Raw genomic sequence first — 14,597 nt, 5'->3', positions numbered from 1 at the left:
ATGTGGGAGGAAACTGGGGGGAAGCCCTCATAGTCACAAGGAGAACGTGAAAACTCCATAGACAGTGCTGGTGGTCAAGACTGAGTCAAGTCGAGTTTACTGTCATGTGCACAAGTGCAGTGAGGTACAGGTACAATGAAAACCTTGCTTGCAGCAGCATCACAGGCATGAAGGTACAGACAACACACAGAATTATAAACTGTACAAGACAGTGAGGAAAGAGAGCCAGGGTTGCTGGAGTTGTGAGGCAGTGGCTGTACTGGTTGTGCCATGGTGCCACCCTGATTGGTCTGTTCACTTGGCTGGGAGTTGCTCATCCATTGGTCTAAAACTGCTCAGTGTATTATTCATTGGGTTGTGCTTTGAAGGCTGGATCTGTGACCCAGTCCACAGTGGAATGGGACGAATCTGAGATTTCCAAGGTGCTGTTCATGGGAGAGCCAGATCACAGGTCCATCCTGTGGAGCTTGGGATGACTGGAAGTCAAATTAAATTGGCCTTGACCCAAACAAGCGGACACTCTTCTTTAACCCAGTTGTCTTTCTCTACAGCCACCATGGTCTGGCTGGTGACGATGGCAAAGCGAGACTTGGGGACAGAGGAGCCTCTGAATGACCCATGCAATTCAGGTAGGTGTAAGACTGACATGTGGAGATTCACAGTTAGGCAATGTAAATATTATGTCTGAACTTGGGAGGTGGACGATTTGTAGAAGGCAGGTCCAAGACCCTTTTTATAAAGGGTTATGTCAATGACAATATTGTGATGATGGATTGTCATGGAATCCTACAGAGGTCTGAAAGAACTGGCTTTCATTAGTCCCATGATGTTGGTGATGTTGGTGCAATGTCCTTGAAACATTGCAGTCTACAGTAAACCTAACTCCCAAAGTGTTGGAGCAAAAGGCCATTGAGACCTTGAGGCTGTTCCACCATTTAGTTAGATCATGGTATATCTGTACCTTAACTTCATCCTTGCTTCCATAACTTGGCACTCTTGCCTGACAAAAATCTGACAGTCGCAGTTATTATCCTGGGTATTATGGGGGAGAGTGCGTTTGTTTTCCACCTCCTTTCTGTATGAGGACATAACACACAAAGTGCTAGAGGAACTCAGCGGGTCGGGCAGCATCTGTGGAGGGAAATGGACAGTTGATGTTTCGAGTCGAGACTGCAGTCCAGATGAAGGGTCTCGCCCCGAAACATCGACTGTCTATTTCCCTCCACAGATGCTGCCCGACCCGCTGAGTTCCTCTAGCACTTTGTGTTGCTCCACATTCCAGCATCTGCAGTCTCTTCTGTCTCCATGTGTGAGGAAATGGTTCCCAGCATCACCCCCTGAGCAGCATAGCTCTAATTTTATGGTCACACGCCTTGTATTGGTATTGGTTTATTATCGTCACTTTTACTGAGGTACAGTGAAAAACTTGTCTTACGAACCGATTGTACAGGTCAATTCATTACAGAGTGCAGTTACATTGAGTTAGTACAGAGAGTGCATTGATGTAGTACAGGTAAAAACAATAACAGTACAGAGTAAACTGTCACAGTTACAAGGAAGTGCAGTGCAATAAGGTGCGAGGTCACAACAAGGTAGATCGTGAGGTCATAGTCCATCTCATTGTATAAGGGAACTGTTCAATAGTCTTATCACAGTGGGGTAGAAGCTGTCCTTAAGTCTGGTGGTGCGCGCTCTCAGGCTCCTGTATCTTCTACCTGATGGAGGAGGAGAGAATGACCCGGGTGGGTGGGGTCTTTGATCATGCTGGCTGCTTAACCAAGACAACAAGAGGTAAAGGCCGAGTCCAAGGAGGGGAGGCTGTTCTGCGTGATGCACTGGGCTGTGTCCACAACTCTCTGCAGCTTCTTGCGGTCCCGGGCAGAGCAGTTGCCGTACCAAGCCGTGTTTTGGTTTCTCTTCACCTGAGGAATCGGGTTATCTGTTTCAATTCCTTTTATGACCTTAAACAGGTCAATTAATATTTTATACTCAAATGCAAACCATACCTTTGAAATCGGTTCTCATAATTATCCCTTGTAGACTGATGTCCTTCTGGTGAATCTAATCCCTGCTGTATTCATTTCAAGGTCAGTTTATTCCTTGAAAGTTAAAAAAAAATTGGAGATGCTGGAAATACAGAAAATGTTGGAAGTATTCAGCAGGTCAGGCTGCATCTGTGGAGAGTTAACATTTCAAGCAGTTGCAGCATTTTCTGTTTTTATTTCAGGATATCCATCCCTGACATGCAAGGTCCAGAACTGAACACAGTTCTCCAGGAGCAGCACTAACTAGTGCCATTTACAATTATAACATGATCTCCACCCACATTATATTCAAGCCCACTTAAGATTAAATTCATTTCCCCCACATTTTGCTCATGGTTCTGTGATTTATATATGTATATATTGCCAGCAACCTTTTGCCTTGGAAATGTACTGTAAAACTCCGATAATCTGGCATCCGATTTGTTCACAGGTCCCGTTGGTCTGGCATCTGACACACTCATTAGTTCAAGACGTGAGCCGGGGGCCTGAGTGCAAGTTGAGTGTGTGGTTAGAGCTGGGGATTGGTGTGTGGCCAGGGTCGGGGTCCGGACTGTGAGTTGGGTGTGCAGTTGGAGCCGGGGCCGGGGGCTCCGGAATGTGGGCGGGTTTGTGACTGGAACCAGGATCCAGAGTGCTTGTGTATTTTCCACTCCTTTTCAAACTCATCGGGTTTAATAGAAAATTTATTGTGCAACTGTGTAACAAAAAAAGTGAAATAAAAGTGTGTTTGGGTATTAATAGAAATAACATCCAATAGTCCAGAAAACTGGTTGGTCCAACACCACCAAAGTCCTGAGGGTGCCAGGTTATTGGAGTTTCTCAGTATTGCAGTCCTTGCATGGGTCGCTGGGTCTAAATCCTGGACCTCTGCCAGTAACCATAGAACAACACAGCACAATACAGGCCCTTCGGCCCACAATGTTGTGCCGACCTTTAAACCTCGCTTAAGACTTTCTAACCCCTTCCTCCCACATATCCCCCTACTTTAAATTCCTCCATATGCTTATCTAACAATCTCTTGAACTTGACCAATGTACCTGCCTCCACCACTACCCCAGGCAGCACATTCCATGCCCCAACCACTCTCTGGGTGAAAAACCTCCCTCTGATATCTCCCTTGAACCTCCCACCCATTACTTTAAAGCCATGCCCTCTTGTATTGAGCATTGGTGCCCTGGGAAAGAGGCACTGGCTGTCCACTCTGTCTATTCCTCTTAATATTTTGTACACCTCTATCATGTCTCCCCTCATCCTCCTTCTCTCCAAAGTGTAAAGCCCCAGCTCCCTTAGTCTCTCCTCCAAATGCATACTCTCCAAACCAGGCAGCATCCTGGTAAATCTCCTCTGCACCCTTTCCAACGCTTCCACATTCTTCCTATAACGAGGCGACCAGAACTGGACACAGTACTCCAAGTATGGTGTAACCAGAGTTTTGTAGAGCTGCATCATTACCTCGTGTTTTGTAGAGCTGCATCATTGTAACACTGCAGGGATTCAAGAAGTGAACTGGAGATCACCTTCTCGGGCACGCAGACAAGGGCAATCTATTGGTCTTGCAGGCTTCACAAGGGTAAATATTTTGTGCATAGTCCACCCTCTGTAAAGCAGTTGTCACCCAGTGAAGGAAAGCTGCTGCTCGCCAGCCTGTTCCACGGAAACAGCCGAAAGGCCCTCGGAGGGCGGGCTGCGTCCTGAATTCCCTGGCAAAGTGGGAGATATAGTGGGGGTGGCGTTGTTTGGGATGGGGATGGCTATTGAAAGGCAGCATTAGGGCCTGCTATATTTTTCTCTTTTTTTTTCTCATTAACTGAAAGAAAAGGCATGTGCTATGAGGATAGGCTGGACAAACTTGGGTTGTTTTCCCTGGAGTGGCAGAGGCTGAGGGGAGACCTGACAGAGGTTTATAAGATTATGAGAGGCAGAGAAAGACAGCTGGTATCTTTTCCCCAGGGTTGAAATGCCTAATACCAGAGGGCATGCATTTAAGGTGGGAGGGAGTAAGTTCGAAGGAATGTCCGGGGCAAGTTTTTTTACACAGAGAGTGGTGGGTGCCTGGAATAAACTGCCAGGGGTGGTGGTGGAGGCAGATATGATCGGGGCATTTAAGAGGCTCTTAGATAGGCACATGAATGTGCAGGAAGTGGGCTGCCGGCGACGGTGGTGGAGGCGGATACGATAGGGTCTTTTAAGAGACTGTTGGATAGGTATGTGGAGCTGAGAATAACAGAGGGCTCTGGGTAAGCCTAGTAATTTCTAGGGTAGGGGCATGTTCGGCACAACGTTGTGGGCCAAAGGGCCTGAATTGTGCTGTAGTTTTTCTATGTTCTATGAAATGGAGGGATATGGACATTGTGTAGGCAGAAGGGATTAGTTTTGTTGGGCGTTTAATTACTAATTTAATTTGGCACAACATTGTGGGCTGAAGGGCCTGTTCCTGTGCTGTATCATTCTATGTTCTATAAAACCTTGCAAAGGAAGCATCTGTGCAGCAATCAGAAATGCCTTGGTGATCTCTAAGGGAGAGGAGTATTACTTCAAATCAAGTAGTCAGGAGCTAGTTTGCACTAGAAGATTTGGCACAAAAATTATTCACGTACAGAGAGTGAAAAATGTGAGGAATGGGTACCTAGCAAGGGGGAAGGTGGGATGTGAGGGCATTGCTTGAGTGGATCAGATAAAGTGGGTTAAATGGTTGTTATCAACCCCTAGAAATAGCTTGTGTTGCTGATGCTTAGCTTTTTGTTGTACTGGCAATGAAAGCTGTGGTATGGTCTGCACTGTGACATATTCCTTTACTACTTTACGATACAGAAGGAGGCTGTTTCAGACGATCAGGTCCATGCCGGCCCATGATTTTAAAACATTCCATGAGCTGAGATTCGGGAGACCAGTGCAGTTTTTATCCATAAAACTGTGTGGTGAGGAATGGGTGCTTTAAAGTAACGCTGGTCTGTCCTTTGTGCTCAGAGATGGCCGGGTAAGTGAGCTGTAGAAGGATTCTCAGATTGTGGCATAACTTGGTGTCAAGGAATTCTAGAAGTATTGGCTTGAGAGACTGAATGACCAAGTCCAGGTCTGGTGCCCTTGGCCACATGACAGTCGTCTTGGTAGATCCATTACTGCAGAAACTATTGGGTAACAACTGAGTTCCTGCTCTTCACCAGCCAGTCAGAGATGTAGAGTTGCATCCCATCGGGAAATCAATCACAGATCCACTCACTCGTGGGATCTGTGCCTCATCCACAGGCTATGGAAGCTTCTGATTTATTTAGTGCACGTGCACCTGTGGGGCCAAGTGAGAGCCTCTTTGTGTGTTGAGTTTCATGTTTGTTGGATTGCCCCTGGGTTTGATGAGAGGACGATCCTCGACACAATACACCATGGTCTAAATCTTGTGCTAATCCTTTTTTGTGTCTGTGATAAAGGGCCCAGCAGTAAGTTAGTCCTTGGCCGGTTCTGAATCTCACCAGCAAGGGTCATTCCTGCATTGGTAACTGAAACACATTGGATAAATGTTGCTTAGTCGCAAGGTTTTATTTTTCACTTTCTTTAATTCCCATTCCTTACTCCCAAGGATGAGTGACCGTCATCCTGTTCCGTAAAGGGCACTGTGTTGGGAAGTAGGGAGCAGGATGTTCTATGATGGAAAATCAGGTGCAGCATGATGTGCTTGACCAGCACATGGGAGCAACAGATCAGCTTCCTGATGTGACCTGGGAGAGCAAATGATCTTGCCTACCAGCAGACTGAATTCTATGAGATCTTCAACTGGTTCTGAGAGTCCCATCAAGAAATACTGGTAACTTTGCAAACAGCGACTGTGTAGCATTTAAAAACAAATACTAAATAATAAAACTGGTCATTGACTTCAAGAAGTGGGGTGGTGCACATGCTCCTGTTCACATCAATGGTGCTGAGGTCAAGAGGGTTGAGAGCTTCAAGCTCCTAGGAGTGAACATCACCAATAGTCTATCCTGGTCCATCCATGTAGATGCCACAACCAAGAAAGCTCACCAGCGCCTCTACTTCCTCAGGAGGCTAAAGAAATTTGGCATGTTCCCTCGACCCTCACCAACTTTTATCGATGCACCATAGAAAGCATCCTATCTTGATGCATCATGGCTTGGTATCGCAACTACAGAGTTGTGGACACAGCTCAGCTCATCATGGAAACCAGCCTCCCCTTCATGGACTCTGTCTATACTTCTTGCTGCCCTGGTAAAGCAGCCAACATAATCAAAGACCCCACTCACCCCAGACATTCTCTCTTCTCCCCTCTCCCATCAGGCAGAAGATACAAAAGCCTGAATGCACATTCCACCAGGCTCAAGGACAGCTTCTATCCTGCTGTTATAAGACTAGTACGATAAGATGGACCCTTGACCTCACAATCTACTTCGTTATGACCTTTCACTTTACTGTCTACCTGCGCTGCACTTTCTCTGTAGCTGTTACACTTTATTCTGCATTCTGTTACTGTTTTACCCTGTACTACCTCAATGGACTGTGTAATGAAATGATCTGTATGAACGGTATGCAAGACAAGTTTTTCACTGTACCTCGGTACAAGTGACAATAATATCCAATTCCAAATCCCTGCCGGAATCCTGGGAAAGAATGGGAGCAAGTGGACTGATTAGTTAGCTCATTCAAAGAGCTGATGCAGGTGCATTTGGCCAACATACAACACTATCTGAAATGCTCTGCCTTGAGTTCTCTCTTTGGGAGCCTACCGAGATGGTGCTTTCTTATAAATGGCCCTTGTCAATCTAGCTTGTAAAGGGAAAGCTGTGGAAATTATTATGTGGGTATCTATGGGAAGGGGTTTATGCTGTTAAGATTGAAATCCAGACTCTTCACCAGTCCTTCTAAAAGGAAGGGTCCCTTAGGGTTGCCAGCCTTTCAGGACGGCCCTGGTGTCTCCTGGAATCTCAAGGATGCTGCAGCCAGTGTGAAAAAGGCGAGAGAACTCGCGGAAGTGTTTTTGAATGTGGTTGGTCCCCAAGTTTCATAAGGGTTCCGTTCCTGAGAACTGTATGTAAACTGAATTTTCTGAGAGTCAGAAACTATTTCTCCCAGAACTGTAATGTGAAATCTTTGGTCTATCAGCCCTTGAGGACTGATTTGCAAAGGGTAGACTGGGGCAGGTCAGCGCAGGTGATAGTTGTTACCAGCAAGTGAACTGTGACAGATGTTGGATGGAATGCAGCCTGGGTGGAGTGAGAGGCAGAGCTGATCCACAAATCAATGAGAAAATTATTGGTAGTTTATTAAAAGAAAGTGTGCGCCAACGGGAAGTGGCTCAGGGTTCGAACATTTGATTGAACCGGAAGGAGAGTTTGGAGAAGGCATTGGCTTTTTCTGTGGGTGATCTTTGCACTGAAGCGATTCAAGTACTATACACAAGAGCAGAGTCTGGGGGAATTTGTGTAAAGGCAGATTTCTGTAAGTTCGTTCTTTTGTAAGCCAGAACCCTGTACTTTTATCGTAAAAATATTGGAAGTACAGGTGTGGGAAAAGGGTACTTTGATACTGAGGAATCAACCAATGAGGTAATGAGAAGTCTGCTTTCCAGTTGGCTGGATAGTATAAGGATGGACATGTTAAGTGACCAATGGTGGGAACGTGGGGGTGTAGCAACAGAATAATATCTGTAGGAATAATATTGAAGCAGTGTTGGCAGCTACATGTCTGTGAAATCCTTTATTATTTAAACTGGAATTCTTCATCTGAAGATCTTAGTCAAGTTAGATGCTGTTATCTTCTTGCTCTTCTATGTAGAGAATTATCCCGATGTGGATATTGAGGTGAACCACGAAGCTGCCCAAGGATGGGATGACATCACCAATTTACCCCAGGCCCAGGTCGAGGGGGTGCACCGTTCAGCTTCAGAGGAACCGGAGGAGGAAAGTATGTGGCTTAGTTCTGCTCATTGAACCACCAACCCTTCTTCACTTCCCATACAGTTAGCTGTCTAGGTCCCGCTAAACCTGTGTGCCTACTTCTCTTTTTAAAATCCTCAATGAAACATATTTTGTTGACCAACTTCTTGGTCATCGCTCCTGGCATGCAAGTTATTGCACCTCGATCTCCACTTGGTGTGATAGCACTCTCTCTGTTGAGTCAGAGGTTGTCTTTCAGAAGGGACATTGAACTGAAGTTGGATGCAACAGATTCCACTAACTCATTACCACCAACTTCACCTACTCTTCTGCTAGTATTACTGGAAGAAAAGCATGGAGTTTTCTCAATTGCCAACAGTTCTGCCTCGAATGGTTTGTTGTTGGCTCCAAAGCAAGGCAGAGTCAGAATCTTAAATCTTTGCGCTCTCCTGCAAGCTATGAGCTGCATTTACACTGCAACTGCAGCATTGTTTAAAAAAAAATTAAAGTGTACCAGTTCAGTTTATACACTATATGTGTGGGCTGTTAGTATTCCAATCAAAATGCCAATCCCTCTTCATCTTACTCTATCTGCCTGGTCTCCTACTCCACTTTCCTTTGGGTGCGTATATAACAAGACTGTAAATGCATCTGCTCTGTTGACCCCAATTACTCTTAGCAATAGTGAGTTCCATCTTCCCCCGATCTCTCGTAAGATTTGTTCTGAATTCCATGCTGGATTCTTAGCGACGATCATACTTGTGTCCTCTGGTTTTCACCCCCCCCCCCCCCCCCCACGTGGAAACGGCATCAGCCTGGTCAGCCTTTCATTATCTTCATAACCTTTGGGTACTGTTATCACTGTTGTGGCTCTTTCCACAGAGGGCGTGAAGCTAGGCTTGGGAGACTTCATCTTCTACAGCGTCCTTGTGGGCAAGGCTGCGGCAGGTGCCAGCGGAGACTGGAACACAACCTTGGCCTGCTTCATCGCAATTCTCATTGTAAGTCGAGAGAAGGAGCACTTTGCATGTTTCTCTAGGAACTGCCTCCCTTCGTGGAATGTCCTAAAGCTTAATCTCCCAGAGGCAGCAGTGAGCACAAACCCTTGGAGAAATTCTTTAGGGGCGTTGAGGATTTGTGCTTTTAAGATGTTATTTATTTTCAGAATAATTTTGTTAGTTCTAAAACTGTCGGGCGTGAGGTTGGAAGGAATAAAGCCATTTTGACTAATAGTCAAGAATTTAACATGACACTGCCATACATGTGGCTGTCATAGCTGAATAGTTGGCAATGTGTGAGATGTGGGCTTGCAGCACTCCCAAGCATTTGAGGGTGATTTGAAGGGGAAGGATATTAGAGTATCGAGATTGATGGGAGGGTGTTGAGGTGATTTGAGTAGGTCTGAGGCAAATGATGCCATGGATGGGTGGGGCGTTTGAAGATGAATTCCCTGACCTTAACCACTCTGATGAGATCATTGAATGACTTGCGCCCTCGTCCTTGGGATGAACTCTTAGCTTTGACTTGGGCAGCACAGTGGGTGGAGCTGCTGCCTCACAGCACCAGTGACTCGGGTTCAATCCTGACCTCGGGTGCTGTCTGTGAAGTTTGCACGTTCTCCCTGTGACCGTGTGGGTTCCTTGAGGGGTGCTCTGGTTTCCTCCCTCATTCCAAAGATGCGAGGGTTGGTAGGTTAATCGGCCACCGTGAATTGCTCCCAGTGTGTAGGTGAGCAGTCGATCTGGTGGGAGTGGGCGAGGGAAGTTCATGGGAGGGTGAGGAGAATTAAAAAGAGATCAGTGGAGGAATAGTTTAAATGGGTGTTTGAAGGGCCTGTTTTCGTGCTGTGTGACTCTAATCATCTGTTTGGCTAATGCAGGGCGAGTTTGTAATCTGATTGAAAATGTGCCCCAGGAAGGGATAGCTTGAGAGAGGGATGGAGGTGTGCGATTGGGAGGAACCTTGTGATTGAAGGCCATGTAACAATACATCCAATAATAGTTCCTAGCAATAAGTACAGCCCTCTCCCTCCAACCCCAAATTTTAGGCATGTTAATTGCAGCAAAGTCACACTTTCTCTTTCCTTTCAACAGGGATTGTGCCTCACCCTCTTGCTGCTGGCCGTGTTTAAGAAAGCCCTGCCGGCCCTTCCTATCTCCATCACCTTTGGCCTGGTGTTCTACTTCTCCACTGACAACCTGGTGCGTCCTTTCATGGACACTCTTGCTTTTCACCAGTTTTATATTTAGGAAGCAAATGACACTTGAATAAAACCTCGCCTTGAGCTGGGTGCAAAGTTGGGGAAACACCTGCAGCAATGTTACACTGTAGAACTTCAGAAGAAAAACAAAATATTATCATTTATATATATTTGTTGTAATTTAATGATGAAAGTGGTGCAACCATTTTGATTCTGGCAAGCAGACTGTCAGTTAAGATCCATTTTTGTGGTGTCTTCATAGAAACAAATTATAAAAGCAGGTCTATTAGTAACTGAAATGTATTTAGTTAGTCATCCTTCTGACTAGCCATCAAGGATTTAAAGGTGGTGTCCTACAAAACGCAACCCTTGTATCAATGAGAAACCTTAGGTTCTTGATCCCTTTAAGACTGAGGGTAGAATTTAAAGGCAATATAAAGTGGAACAGGGGTCAAATGAGGAGTTAATTATTCCAACATTCTCACTTGTTTCAGAATAATTGCATCTCATCCTCATTACCTTACATTTTGTGAGCTGAGGTATTGGGGAACTGGTACCCCAAGTTAAAATGAAGGGAGTAGCATCTATCCTACATTTTAATTGGATGTGAATGATTCTCTACAAGCTCAACTATTTTCTATTTACTTTAAGGAAATCTTTTAATGTCACTAATTGTGATAATATGATCACTAGCAGGCCAATTTGCACAGAACAGGAAGCACTTTTTGTACAAGTGATTTTTATGCAACAATCTTGCCCAAATATTTCCTCAGGTTTTTGTAGCATTTCAGTGAGTAAAATAGAATTGCATGCCTTTTGATTAGTACATTCATCTTGAAGGAAATGTTTGCCAAACTATCGTAAAATTTCAGCCTCTCTGAAAGGACTTCAAAGTGTAACTGTGATGCATTCCCCAGATTAATGCTATCGGAACAAAGGTATTGGTGATTAATGCCAAAGCACCCTGATAATGGCTGGGCACTAGCGTTTGTAAAATCATCCCCATCTCTTCAAAAGAATGAGGCAAAGGGTGAATATTCACTTTAATTGGCAAAAGAGCCAGAAATAGCAGGGTTGTGTTTTACACAAAGGTATGAAAGGATGGGGGAGGTTGTTTAATGGTAACTGAAAAAAAAAATTGGATAAATCCTTAGAGAAAATTTTACAGGACAATGAGGAAGCAAAGAGAAGTGGTTGGAGAGCTTCAAACAGCTGGATGGACTCCTGTAGTGTATTATTTCAATATTTACTTACAGAAACCTGGCGAACAGCCAGAATTTTATTGCTCAGTAAATTTAAATTGACCTCCTCATCTTTGCCGAGTCACTGAGGCTCTCTTCATGAAGCTCAAGTGACAGGTTGAGGGTTCACAAATTTGCAAATATTGACAAAAATTGGCTCAGCATGAAAATACTAATGAGAGTTGTGTGACTATAGTCCCTTCTGCCTGTTTGGGTGGAAGTACTTGTATAGGGAGCTCCTTTGGGATTCTCAAACAACTTTACCAAACCATTGGGCCATTGCAAATCACTTAAGGTACTGGAAGGTATCTGGTGGCACAGAACAACTAGGATGTTTGTGATGGTTTTCCATAACATGCAACTGAATGAGATGTCAGCTTCATATCTGGAAGTTATAATGATCTGAGATTTTTAGTGACAAGTAAAATTGATTATTACAAAAACTTCATTTCCTGCCTTTTCTTCTATTACTGGATTGAATTGTGCTTCTGTTCACATTAGAGTCAGAGAGTTGCACAGCGTGGAAACAGGCCCTTCGGCCCAACTCGACCAAGCTGCCTACCTGAGCTGGTCCTGTTTGTCTACGTTTGGCCCTTAATCGCTCTAAACCTTTTCTGATCATGTACCTGTCTCTGCCACTTCCTCTGGTAGATCGTTCCATACACTCATCACCCTGTGTGGTAAAAGTTGTCCCTGGGATCCCCTTTAAGTTTCTCTGCTCTCACCTTAAACCTATGCCCTCTAGTTCTAGACTCCCCTACCCTGGGAGAAAGACTGTGACCATTCACTCTATCTATACCCCATGACTTTATATAGCTTAATAAGGTCACCCCTCAGCCTCCTGCACTCAAGGAAAAAAAAAGTCCCAGCCTATCCAGTTTCCTTATAACTCAAGCCCACCAGTCCCAGTAACATACTGTGAATCTTTTCTACACCCTTTCCAGCTTTATGACATTCTTCATATAGCCAAGTGACCTGAAATGCACACAATACTCCTAGTGTGTTCTCACTAACATCTTGTACAGTTGTAACATGATGTCCTAACTCTTGTACTCAGTGCCCTGAGCAGTGAAGGCAAGCATGCCAAATGGCTTGTTCACCAACCTTGTCTACTTGTGTTACCACTTTCAGGGAACTATGTACCTGTACCCCTAGGTCTCTCTGTTCTACAGCACTCTCCAGGACCCTGCCATTTACTGTGCAAGTCCTGCCCTGGTTTATAAAGTGCAACACTTCACACTTGTCTGTGTTATATTCTATCTGCCAATTCTTGGTCCACTTTCCCAGTTGATTCTAGATTCTGTTGTAACCTAAGATCACCTTCTTCACTCTCCACTATATCACAAATTTTGGTGCCATCCACAAACTTACAAACCAGGCCAACTACATTCTCATCAAAATCATTAATATAGACAAGAACAACAGTAGACTCAGCATTAATCCCCGTGGCACACCATTGATCACAGGCCTCCAATCTGAAAAACAACCCTTCACTGCCACTCTCTGACTCCTACCACCAAACTAATTTTGTTTCCAGTTGGCTAGCTCACTCTGGATCCTGTGAGCTAACCACCTGGACTAGCCTACCATGCAGGAACCTTGCTAAAGCCCATGAAGACAACATCTACCACGCTGCCCTCATTAATCCTCTTGGTCACCTCTTCAAGAGAACTCAGTTTTGTGGGACACTATTTCCCGCACACAGTCATGCTGACTATTCTTAATCAGTCTTTGCCTGTCCAAATGCGGACCAATTCTGTTCCTCAGAATCCCCTCCAGTAACTTACTCACCACTTATGTTAGGTTCTCTGGCCTGTGGTTCCCTGGCTTGTCCCTGCAGCCTTTCTTAAATAAAGGCACAACATTACTGTGGCTAATGATGGTACAAATATCACTGCTTCCCACAATGTCCTAGGATGCATTTGGTCAGGCCTCAAGGATTTAGCCACCTTTATGCACTTTAAGACTGCCAGCACCTCCTCTGTTGTAACATGGATGTTTCAAGACATCACTACTCTTCCCAGAATTTCTTAGCTTCCATGACCATGGTAAATAGAGACAAGAAATATTCATTTAAGATCTCACCCATCTCCTGTGGCTCCACATAGACAACCACACTGATCCTTAAAGGGACCTAGTTTCTCCCTGGTTACCCTCTTATTAGTCACATGTACATCGAAACACAGTGAAATACATCTTTTTGCACAGTGTTCTGGGGGCAACCCTCAAATGTCGCCACACTTCCGGCGCCAACATAGCACGCCTACAACTTCCTAACCCGTACGTCTTTGGAATGTGGGAGGAAACCCATGCAGACACAGGGAGAACATACAAATTCCTTACAGACTGGCCGGATTTGAACCCAGGTCGTTGGCGCTGTAGAGCATTACGCTAACCACTACACTACAGTCCTTGCCTGTTGTATATTCTATAAGTATATTACTCAATATATTTTTAGAATCTCTTCAGATTCTCCTTTATCTAATGTGCCAAAGCCATCTCATGTCCTCTTTGCCCTCCTGATTTCACTCGTGTATACTACATTCCTTAGACTCGAGGGATTTGCTTGATTCCAGATGCCCATACCTGACAGGCCTCTTTTTTTCCTGATCAGAACCTCGATATCCCTTGTGAACCAGGGTTCCCTAATCTTACCCACCTTACCCTTCACTCTGACAGGAACATTTTTCAAGGATCATTGATCAGGATGAATTGCATTAACCACTGGACTATATGGAACCAGTATCACGTTTTGAACTTGAGCTGACCAGAAATAAATAGCCCATTAATAATTTCTAAGCAAGTGTCCTAAAGTTAGCCAGGATTCCATGGGGCTATGTACACACACTGCATTTCTGTTTGATCTGATTCCTCTCATGTTCAGTACTACTGTTCTGGCCATTACTTTCTGACCTGACTGTGCCTCTCTGCATGTGCCATCATGGCATCATCCCAGCATCTCAATGCTCCAGAATCAGGTTTATCATCACTGACATATGTTGTGAAATTTATTGTTTTGCAGCAGTATAGTGCAAGACATAGTAATTTCTATGTTACCAAAGAATAAATAAAACAGTGCAAAAGAGGAATAATGAGGCAGTGTTCATGGCCTGTTCAGAAATCTGATGGCAGAGGGGAAGAAGCTGTTCCTGAAATGTTGAGTGTGGGTCTTCAGGCTCCTGGGCCGCCTCCCCAATGGTAGTAACTAGAAGTGCGTATGTCCCAGATG

General features: G+C 44.7%; 1 protein-coding gene across 5 annotated transcripts in view; it reads left to right on the top strand.

Annotated features, from left to right (window-relative positions):
- Positions 1-14,597, top strand: part of psen2 (presenilin 2) — a 33,092-nt gene that overhangs the window by 14,005 nt on the left and 4,490 nt on the right. For 3 of the 5 annotated variants that reach the window (XM_052024513.1, XM_052024510.1, XM_052024509.1), the window contains 4 exons: positions 552-629; positions 7,827-7,955; positions 8,810-8,928; positions 10,021-10,128. In XM_052024513.1, the coding sequence (XP_051880473.1) occupies positions 552-629; positions 7,827-7,955; positions 8,810-8,928; positions 10,021-10,128 (434 nt within the window). Of the gene's footprint in view, positions 1-551; positions 630-7,826; positions 7,956-8,809; positions 8,929-10,020; positions 10,722-14,597 lie in introns of those variants that run through there. The other 2 variants (XM_052024512.1, XM_052024511.1) reach the window with 1 other exon arrangement.

Source organism: Pristis pectinata, chromosome 10 (assembly GCF_009764475.1).
Source record: "Pristis pectinata isolate sPriPec2 chromosome 10, sPriPec2.1.pri, whole genome shotgun sequence".
Lineage (NCBI taxonomy): Eukaryota > Metazoa > Chordata > Chondrichthyes > Rhinopristiformes > Pristidae > Pristis > Pristis pectinata.
The sequence above is the reverse complement of the archived record's forward strand: the minus strand, read 5'-3'. Positions and strand labels throughout refer to the sequence as shown.